The 10,814-nt window shown below is 46.7% G+C and overlaps 1 protein-coding gene across 1 annotated transcript; it reads left to right on the top strand.

Moving 5' to 3' along the window:
- Window positions 1–2,255: 2,255 nt before the first annotated feature.
- Window positions 2,256–10,422, top strand: PSMC3IP (PSMC3 interacting protein). Its single transcript, XM_028703058.2, has 8 exons — window positions 2,256–2,384; window positions 4,441–4,556; window positions 5,473–5,562; window positions 5,839–5,950; window positions 6,142–6,287; window positions 6,912–6,965; window positions 9,739–9,798; window positions 9,979–10,422. The coding sequence occupies exons 1-8, from the start codon at window positions 2,348–2,350 to the stop codon at window positions 10,033–10,035; spliced, it is 672 nt and encodes a 223-aa protein (XP_028558891.1). The 5' UTR covers window positions 2,256–2,347; the 3' UTR covers window positions 10,036–10,422.
- The last annotated feature ends 392 nt before the right edge of the window (window positions 10,423–10,814 follow it).

The raw sequence follows: 10,814 nt of genomic DNA, 5'->3' as shown, positions 1-10,814 counted from the left end.
GCCCGGTTTCTTGGTTTCTTCAGTGCTACACTTATAACACAGAGATACTTCAATGGGACATGGGCACACATGCAAGCCCTATCTCTAATGTCCCTAATGGACTCGTTTTTAGATGTGCAAAGCTCCCTGTGATTGAGAACCTGGCTTCAAAATGCTTAGAAACCCTTAGCAGACCTTGGAAGCTACAAGTGCAAACGCCAGAGAGGAGCCCAGGGACATTGCATGCGTCCCTGCCCCTATCTAGGCCTACACTGAGTGCTAATAGCAGGTTTTCCTGGTTCAGATCCAGCAATAAGTATTATTGGGCCACTGACCTTGCCAGGACTAAAGATGGTTGGATTGGCTTCACTCAAGCTTCAGTTTGGAGTGATGCCAGGTAAGTATGATGAAAATTTGCACAGGTGTATAATATCCAGCACAAAAAAGAACAAGACCACCCCCTTCCTACATGATCATAGTACTTTTAAAGTGTCCTGCATAGGTTTTGTTTGGTTCTGCCAACCCACACCAAACAGGTATATTTATTTATTTTAAAAGCCTTTCAAAACAACTTCATTTTTTTTGAAATCTCTAAGCGGTACTTACACTATGAATAATATTAAAAACTATATTCATTATAACAAAAGTGCAGACGATGAATCAATAGAGCGGTATGACAACATCAAAGTAAATAAAACAGATTCTGGGGGTTCATACGCATTAATGAGGGCCCAATCTTACAGGTCAGGGAAAGGTTTAACAAACTGCCGTCTGCGACAAGCAAGGTGGCAGGTTTTGGAATAAGTCTTGGCCGCACTTGCATTCTGACTACCGCAAAGTGTACTGGTTAATAAAGGTTTATTAAAATAAAAAACAACCACCCTTCAAATTCCTTTCTCCTCGCCTTGCCATCAATCAAGTGGTTCCTTTCGTGCAAGTTAGAATAATATTCCCAATGCTGCTAGTATTTATTAAAGACTACAGGAATCAGTGCAGCCCAGCCTTGTAAATCATTCTAAACTCCTTTTGAAATGGTAACATCAACTCCCTGAAGTTCCTTGTGTCTGTGGCTGCCCTTTTGCGAGCAGGCGGGTTTCCCGATTCCTGCCAAGGCCACTAGCTGCTTCTGTTGTTGTTGTTTAGTCGTGTCCGACTCTTCGTGACCCCATGGACCAGAGCACGCCAGGCACTCCTGTCTTCCACTGCCTCCCGCAGCTTGGTCAAACTCATGCTGGTAGCTTCAAGAACACTGTCCAACCATCTTGTCCTCTGCCGTCCCCTTCTCCTTGTGCCCTCCATCTTTCCCAACATCAGGGTCTTTTCCAGGGAGTCTTCTCTTCTCATGAGGTGGCCAAAGTATTGGAGCCTCAGCTTCACAATCTGTCCTTCCAGTGAGCACTCAGGGCTGATTTCCTTAAGAATGGAGAGGTTTGATCTTCTTGCAGTCCATGGGACTCTCAAGAGTCTCTTCCAGCACCATAATTCAAAACCATCAATTCTTCACCAATCAGCCTTCTTTATGGTCCAGCTCTCACTTTCATACAACACTACTGGGAAAACCATAGCTTTAACTATACGGACCTTTGTTGGCAAGGTGATGTCTCTGCTTTTAAATTCTGCATATAAGTTAAATAACCAGGGAGACAATATATAGCCTTGTCGTACTTCTTTCCCAATTTTGAACCAATCAGTTGTTCCATATCCAGTTCCAACTGTAGCTTCTTGTCCCACATAGAGATTTCTCAGGAGGCAGATGAGGTGATCAGGCGCTCCCATTTCTTTAAGAACTTGCCATAGGGTGGTTGACACAGTCAAAGGCTTTTGTGTAGTCAATGAAGCAGAAGTAGATGCTTTTCTGGAACTCTCCAGCTTTCTCCATAATCCAGCGCATGTTTGCAATTTGGTCTCTGGTTCCTCTGCCTCTTCTAAATCCAGCTTGCACTTCTGGGAGTTCTCGATCCACATACTGCTTGAGCCTTCCTTGTAGAATTTTAAGCATAACCTTGCTAGCGTGTGAAATGAGTGCAATTGTGCAGTAGTTGGAGCATTCTTTGGCACTGCCCTTCTTTGGGATTGGGAGGTAGACTGATCTCATCCCAGCTGCATCTCCCCCGCAAAAACTGCATTTCTCCTTGTTTACTCCCGCGAGCCCGGAAGCCAGACAGTGCTTATCCCTCTACCATTATAGCTCCACGGTTTCCAGTGCGCCCTCCCTTTCCTGGCCCGGACGCGCTCCCGGAAGCCGGGCAGGGCCTATCTACCCAAGGGTATAGCTCTATGGTTTCCACGGGGCCCGCCTTCCCGCCCTCTTAGCGGCAAGCTTCCGCTTCCGGGTTTTTCCGGTAGGGGGGTCTCCGCCGTGGCCAGGATGAGCGGAGCAGGGAAAACCCGGGAGGGAGCTGCAGGTAAGGCAGTGCGGGTGGGGGAGAACGTGGGGAATCGAGGGGAAGGCGGAGGGGGTGGGAAGAGAATGAGCGCGAGCGTGCGCGCGCGTCGCCGCCTCTAGGCCGCGGCTCGGGCCTTCCCTCCGGTCCTTGGCGTTGCTAGGCAACGGCCGGGCCTCTCGCCGCAGGCCTCCCTCGCCCGCGGAGTCCGGATCCGGGCCTCTTCTGGCGGTGTGTCCGGAGACCTGTTACCTGCTTCTTGCCTTCCTTCAGGCGCCAATTCTCCCGTTTTCTGGAAGGCCGCAGAGGCTGCGTGGCGATTACTATCATCATCATCATCATCATCATCATCATTATTATTATTATTATTATTATTATTTATTACTACTCATTGCATTTGTATACCGTCCTTCATCTGAGGGCCGCAGGGCGCCTTACCAACTAATAATAATGATAAGTAAATAAATAGAACAACAACAAAGGAAATCGAAATATGTAACAAAGGAACAAAAGCAAACCCTCCTTTAATCAGCCAAAGGTGGTATATAAATTCAATAAATAAACAAGGACATTTTCACCCGGCGCCTAAAGATGTACAATGACGACGTCCGGCAAGCCTACCCAGAGAGAGTGTCCCGCAAAAGGGGAGCTGCCGCTGAAAAGGCCCCGTTCTCATGTTGCCACTCGCCTTATCTCTCAAGGAAGGGGGTGCACAGAGAAGGGCCTCAGGTGGTGATCATAAAAATAAAAATTTATTATTTGTACCCCGCCCATCTGGCTGGGTTTCCCCAGCCACTCTGGGTGGCTTCCACAAAGACCAAAAATAGACTAAGATGTCACACATTAAAAACTTCCCTGAACAGGGCTGCCTTAAGATGTCTTCTGAATGTCAGGTAGTTGTTTATCTCTTTGACATCTGATGGAAGGGCGTTCCACAGGGAGGGTGCCACCACCGAGAAGGCCCTCTGCCTGGTTCCCTGTAGCTTTGCTTCTCACAACGAGGGAACCACCAGAAGGCCCTCTGCGCTGGACCTCAGCATCCAGGCAGAATGATGGTGGAGACGTTCCTTCAGATATGCTGATCATCGCAGGATCTGGGTCTGTTCATGTGATGCTGGAGCAGGCCCTTGGGATGAGCTGAACCAAGAATGGAAGCCCTCGGTCCTCGCTCTGTGTGTTTATTCTTAGCTGGGGGGCAACCCAAAGCAACTTGCCAATAAAGAAACAGAAAAACTCACATCGACACATTAAAACCGGGGGGGGGGGGGGATGCATCAATACATGTTTGTTAACCACCACTTTTTCTTCCTATATGAACATGGCCCATACTGAGGATCCCTCCTATTTTTCCCCACTACAGTTCTTCCCAAGATGCCGTCATCAGCAATAGAAGGGCCTGCACTCTTGATGGAATTGCCTTAAATTTTGCTTTCTCTCCCCACCCCCATGCTCCTCTTTCTTTAATAACAACAGCAACAACAACAATAATAATAATAGTAATAATAATAATAATTTATTATTTATACCCTGCCCATCTGGCTGAGTTTCCCCAGCCACTCTGGGCGGCTCCCAATCAAGTGTTAAAAACAGTACAGCGTTAAATATTAAAAACTTCCCTGAACAGGGCTGCCTTAATATGTCTTCTGAATGTCAGGTAGTTGTTTATCTCTTTGACATCTAATGGGAGGGTGTTCCATAGGGCGGGCGCCACTACTGAGAAGGCCCTCTGTCTGGTTCCCTGTAACCTCACTTCTCGCAATGAGGGAACCGCCAGAAGGCCCTCGGCGCTGGATCTCAGTGTCCGGGCAGAACGATGGGGGTGGAGACACTCCTTCAGGTATACAGGACCGAGGCCGTTTAGGGCTTTAAAGGTCAGCACCAACACTTCGAATTGTGCTCGGAAACGTACTGGGAGCCAATGCAGATCTCTCAGAACCGGTGTTATGTGGTCCCGGTGGCCACTCCCAGTCACCAGTCTAGCTGCCGCATTCTGGATTAATTGCAGTTTCCGGGTCACCTTCCAAGGTAGCCCCACGTGGAGCGCGTTGATTCACACCGCTGCTTTCTGTTTCCAAAGGAGCTGGAGAAGGTGCAGCTGCCATCCTACTACGTTACCTCCAGGAGCAGAACCGGCCTCACAGTGCTCAGGATGCCTTTGGCAACTTACAACGAGAGCATGGCCTGGGCAAGACGGTGAGAGGAGATCTTAGAGGTGAAGGTGTGGGGGCTGTCTCATCCACCATTAGCGCAAAATAGACATGTGCAACATCTTTCAAAAGCTAAGCACACTCTGTATACCTTTCAAAGGCCCCCGATAATACAGTGGTACCTCAGGTTACATACGCTTCAGGTTACATACGCTTCAGGTTACAGACTCCGCTAACCCAGAAATAGTCCTTCAGGTTAAGAACTTTGCTTCAGGATGCGTTCAGAAATCGGGCTCTGGCGGCGCGGCGGCAGCAGGAGGCCCCATTAGCTAAAGTGGTGCATCAGGTTAAGAACAGTTTCAGGTTAAGTACGGACCTCCGGAACGAATTAAGTACTTAACCCGAGGTACCACTGTATTGGGTACTCCTAGTTTGATATTGTCTTGATTTTAAGCAAATCTGACAAATATTTTGTACTTCGCAATGCTGGACATTCAGTGGTAACTGACTGACTGAGATATATACTTGTTTCTCTATACAAGTTATAAATTCAGCTAAGCTTTGTCTGCTTACAGCAGCAGTTTCTCATCATATTATACAGCGTAGTGACATTGCAGCATGGGAGGCTGGCTGTAGAAAATCTCACACTGTGCTTCCTAGGATATTAGGCTCTACAGCTCTTCCCACTTCCACAGCTTACTGATTTTTCCCTGTTACTAGTAGATAGCGATGTGAGTTGTCAAGTACTGTGTCATGCTGGACTTTAGAATTCGTGTTTAGTAAGTCTCCTTTGATGTGCAAGTATCTTGTGGGAAGGGGAGTCCTCAAAGTTATAATTTTCAGTTTTTGTTGCTTGACAAAGATACTTAGATGCACATACAGAAGATCAGTCTGTCCACTTCACAGATATCTTGTGAATATTATTATTTTTTCTCAGTCCATTCCTTCTCTTGTTTCTTTAGGCTGTAGTGAAGGCACTAGAACAGTTGGCTCAACAAGGGAAGATCAAAGAGAAAGTGTACGGAAAGCAAAAAATTTATTTTCCAGATCAGGTAAGGGAAATGCCTTTCAAGTTCTATGGAAAGTAAATATTTGCTCACACCAGTAACTGAAGCCAACTATTAAAAATATTTTCAATGACAACTGTGTAGGAAACTCAAATTCCATGAGTGAAATGTAATTTCTGGACAGGGAAGTAGAGTTTGTGACATGGTAGCAATTTTATCCTCTGTCCCATTGGTCTTAATAACCCTCTTAATAACCCTCTTAATTGGTCTTAATAACCCTTATTATTGGTCTTAATAACCCTCACGTCTTTGGTCATGCAGGATCGCTTTGGTAGTGTGAATGACTCAGAGCTCAAAGGCCTGGACAATGAGATTTCGGAACTGTCTTGCAAAGTACAGACCCTCCAACAGAACTGTCGTCATATGGAGTCAGGTGTGTTGAGGCAGGTTCAGTCCATCTGCTGTGCTAGCCTTTGCTGAGTGAGTGCATGTGCGATTGAGCACTTGAACAGTATGGAGCCTTTGTGAAATGTTTGTATCTGAGCCATAGTACACAGAATGCCTTAGAGTCCTTCCCACTGACCGATGCCATCTCAGATGTTGTAACTAGCAATTCCATTCCAGAACTGAAAGAACTGAAGGGCTCTATGACAACCCCAGAGATGGTTAAGGAGATTGAAGAGTTAAAAAAAGATTGTGCCAATTATACAGAGAAACTGGAGCGAATTAAATCTGCTGCCAATCATGTGACTCCTGAGGAGAAAGAAAAGGTAATGGAGCTGCCAAGGGAGAGGCCAATAGTGGAGACTGGCACGGTCCAGACAGGTATAGTTCTTTCTGGGTGCCCTGCCAAGCTCTGCCAGCCATACGCAGGGCCCCTAGCGCTGCTGAATTTTCAGCTAGCCTCAAACACCAAAGGATGGGAGAACTCCAAAATGCATACTGCCATTTCTTTCTTTCTTTCTTTCTTTCTTTCTTTCTTTCTTTCTTTCTTTCTTTCTTTCTTTCTCTTCCTGGGATCTGGGCAGTCCCAGCACTCATCCTGTACCTAGAGCATTCAAATGGGGATAAATGTTGATTTGTCTGGAGTTGTCTGGCATTTAATCAAATCAAGGCAACCAGTGAGCACATGTTTTCAGGAGCCTTTTAGCTGTGGGGCTTGTTTAAAATTTCACCAAAGCAATTTTTGTACTATGGATGCCCTTACTCACAAGTCCCCTCTGTAAAAGCACAGCTGCCTGCCATTTCTGGGATTCTTTCCCACACAGAAAGCTTGTGCACACACTGTCCAACACAATTGTGGTGGTTTTGGTTCTCACATCATAGCCGGCTGCATTACTGGCCATTGTGTTGGGGACTGAGTGTAAGAATTGTTTTCCTTTTGCTTGTTGCAGGTGTACAATGAAAAGAAGTTGTATTGCAGGGAATGGCGTCGCCGGAAGAGAATGGTAAGGAAACTTGTCTTTCATATAGGATAGAAAGAATAAGTGGTGTGCACAGCCCCAAGGGCAATTTTTAAAATACTATTGGTTAGATCAGAGGTACTACCCCTCCCCTAATACCCCATACATGTCATGTTGGAGTAGTGTGCCCACCTTTAGTCCCCACCCTTTACTCAGGTCTTACCTGTGGCTCTTAGAAGATGTCAGCATGCGACAGTGGCCACATGCCAGGAATGGCTTCAACTGGCCAGCTAAAACAGGCGAGAATGGCCAATTGGTCTCAAACCCTCTGTGAGTTAGGGACTTCCGCTGCATGCAGAGACAGGTTCCGTCGGATTGAGCGGACAAAAGCAATACAGTGGACGCTCGGGTTGCGAACGTGCTCTGTGCGGTAGGCATGTTCGCAACCTGCATTGCCGCGTCTGCGCATGCACGGGTCGTGATTCGGCGCTTCTGCGCACGTGCAAAGCACGATATAGTGTTTCTGTGCATGCGCAAGCGCTGAAACCCGGAAGTAACCCATTCTGGTACTTCTGGGTTCGGTGCGCAACCCGAAAACACACAACCTGAAGCGTCTGCAATCCGAGGTATGACTGTAGTGGGTTCAACGGTCAAGAAGGTGGTTTCTGCACGTGCTGCAGAGGGAAGTGAGGGGCAGATGGGGCTCGTCCACCTGTGAAGGTAGCCCACCTAAGAGAAGGAAAGCGCTGATCCTAAACCTCAGCTGCCTTGCAAGGTATCTCCGGGAGAAGAAAAGGCTAAATAGCAAACCCCACACAAATCCAGAGTGGAGTCCCTAAGACAGTTGGACGGCACGTTGTACGCCTCCTTTCGGCAACTCCTGCAGCCAAGCTGGTGCTGAACGTGATGCTCTATTTTCTTTTGGACCACATCAGCTAGGTCGAGAGGGGGATGTTGTCATCTGGGCTGCCCATGAGCTCAGGTTACTTTGGTGCTGCTGATGCAGAAGTTTCACTTCATCCCCAGAGGTGCACTCCATTGTCCCTCTCTTGAGAGACGGATGCCAACAATTGTTTAGTTCTGTAACTTCATCCATCCAGAGGTGCATAGAAAATGCTATACACATGTGATAGGTGCTACGCAAGTCTGGAAAAACGAAAAAGCAAGGCCCTACAATGTTCAAATGCAGATCCACTTGGTTGCCCAGTTTAATCGGGTTGCAAGTTAGGAGGGAGAAGTTTCTAGATACCCTTTCCAAAGATCAGAACCCCAGAAGTAATGAGAGATGTCTCTTAATTGAAAGATTTCATCCGTTTCTCCTTTGTAAGTTTGCCTGTTTGATTCTGTCTGTTGGTCCTGATGAGTTCAATGGGATTGCAGGCTGAACATTCTTGAAAATTCTAGCTCATTATGTTTAATGTTCCTGGGATTGTGCTTTCTATTGAACACTTGCTAATCTGTGGTGGGAGCTATGAGGGGCTGTGGTTTGCATGTCGTTTTGCACCATGCCTGCCTTGTCCACACACGTGAATAGTTATTTGCTTATGAAATCGCTTTTCTTCAGTTTGTTTCCTTATAACTCCTTTGAGGTTTGTAGCTGAGTGCTGTACCAGACAGTGCAATTGGCTCTCTTTTGTATTTTGAGCTAAATCTTAATTCTAGGTTTAGTCACTGTAGTCTGCTGAACAAAACAACAGGTTCTGGTTTTTCAAGAGAGAATGCCCAGGAATTTCAGGTTTCAAGATGGATATGAGGTTTAGGCCTTTTGTATTTCTCATTGGCTCAGCATTATAATACAGTGGTGCCTCGCAAGACGAATGCCTCGCAAGACGAAAAACCGGCAAGACGAAAGGGTTTTCCGTCGCGGAGGCGCTTCGCAAGACGAAGTTCCCTATGGGCTTGCTTCGCAAGACGAAAACGTCTTGCGAGTCTCGCCATTTCCCCCCGCTTCCCCCCCCCCTTTTTCAAAGCCGCTAAGCTGTTAATAGCCTTTTAACAGCTTAGCCGCTAAGCCCGCTAAGCCGCTAATAGCGCTAAATCGCTAATAGCGCTAATCCGCTTAGCCGCCAATGGGGTTGCTTCACAAGACGAAAAAACCGCTAGAAGAAAAGAATCGCGGAACGGATTCTTTTCGTCTTGCGAGGCACCACTGTACTAATCTAAAACATGGTTTAGCATGATCCCGCAAGTGTGCTGATGCACCTTTAGAAAATCACAGCTGATTTAATCCTTCCCTGCTCCTTCCACACTACCAGGAGCAAAACCATTGTTTGGATCAGCATTACTTCTGAATCTGGTCTCCAGAATGGTAAGTCAGGATCATACCTAGAGATTGGAAGGCCTAGAAAAACCCCAGAAAAATTGGGGGGAAACCAGATTTTTTTCCAAAGGTGTTTTTTTTTTCCCCCTGGAAAAATGGGGGGCGGGGCAGTTTGATATAGTTTGAATATTTCACACACTTTTTTTCCAGAAAAAACCAGGGGGGCGGGACTGGTCCTCTTCCCATTTTTTCCGGGTTTTTTCCAGGCCTTCCCATCTCTAATCATACCAGACTGTTGTATTCTGCACTACTAAGTCCTCTGAAGAGCGTGTTCTTCAAGAGGTTGAGAAATACGGAATAGCTTGTTGCCATTGTTCCTCCCAGCTACAACCTGTAAACTCAACCATGGCTCCTGAAATATTTAGGCTCATCCTTTTTTTTTGGTAATTTTTGTCTGTACCATCAAGAGGGCTTGTTTCTGTCTACCAACACTCTGGTATAATTCTGTCTTGGTTGAAGGGCCAAGTAGCCAAGTGTGTGCTTTGACTCTCTCAACAGGCGACAGAGCTACTTGACGCGATCCTGGAAGGCTACCCCAAGAGCAAGAAGCAATTCTTTGTGAGTACAAACCCACCTCGTCTGCCACTGAATGACATGGCCTCATAACAGTGGGTTGAGCAGGCTTTTCTCGGCGAGCCCCCATAATGCATTAGTCCAACTGCTGCACAGAGGTGGGATATAGGATGCTTCTGTTTGCCTGCCCTGCATCTTAAGGAGTCTGTGTTGTCCTTTGTGCAGGAGGAAGTTGGCATTGAGACAGATGAAGATTTCAATGTTACTTTACCCAACGTCTGAACCCAAGGGCTTCCCTGTTTTATGAAACTGTCACCTACTTAGCACTCAAGTTTCAGTCCTACATATTCCACGTTGCTGTATATTTTTGAAACGACGTTTGCGTTGAATGGAGAGAAGCAGACCCTGCCTACTGCACTATTATTTCTTCGTTCCAGCACCTCTCCCCTGGCATGTCAGGCTAATTGCCATTTTGTTCTTAAAGCTGTTAGTCTCACTACACAGGACTGCTGATAAGCACTTGAGAAAATTGTCTGGGGGTGGGGTGCGGGACACAAAATAAAATACTTGAATTAACTCTGAAGGCGGTATCATTTTTCTCTGTTTGTAACCAGCCTGCATTCTGTATAGATGGTGTGTTGTGCATATTAAACCCACCCAGCTCCTTTGCGTTCTGTGTTTAATGCTTCTTCTCTCTGCTTTGGGGAACTTGTGTTTCGTCTAGACTATTTATGCATGGGGAAGGGTGGCTGAATATATATTTAAAAATTGGCTTAGCCTTAGACATATGTGGTTGAGATACCTCGGGAAGGTTCCTTTGAGATTTTAACCATAGAAATGTTTTTTTCAGAGCAGCATTTGTTTGTTTGCTTAAAACAGGGGTCGGCAAGGCTTACCAGCCATGGGCCAGATCACGCCGGCGGAGATTGTCCGTGGGTCGGACCAGGACAGTGCTACGCCAGAAATCGCATCTGCACATGTCCACGGCACTGGAAATCACTTCTGTGCATGCCCAGACGCCGAAAACCGCACCTGCGCAGAAGCAATTTTCAGTGTCTGGG

The sequence above is a fragment of the Podarcis muralis genome, chromosome 13 (assembly GCF_964188315.1).
Source record: "Podarcis muralis chromosome 13, rPodMur119.hap1.1, whole genome shotgun sequence".
NCBI classification, from domain to species: Eukaryota; Metazoa; Chordata; class Lepidosauria; order Squamata; family Lacertidae; genus Podarcis; species Podarcis muralis.
The sequence above is the reverse complement of the archived record's forward strand: the minus strand, read 5'-3'. Positions and strand labels throughout refer to the sequence as shown.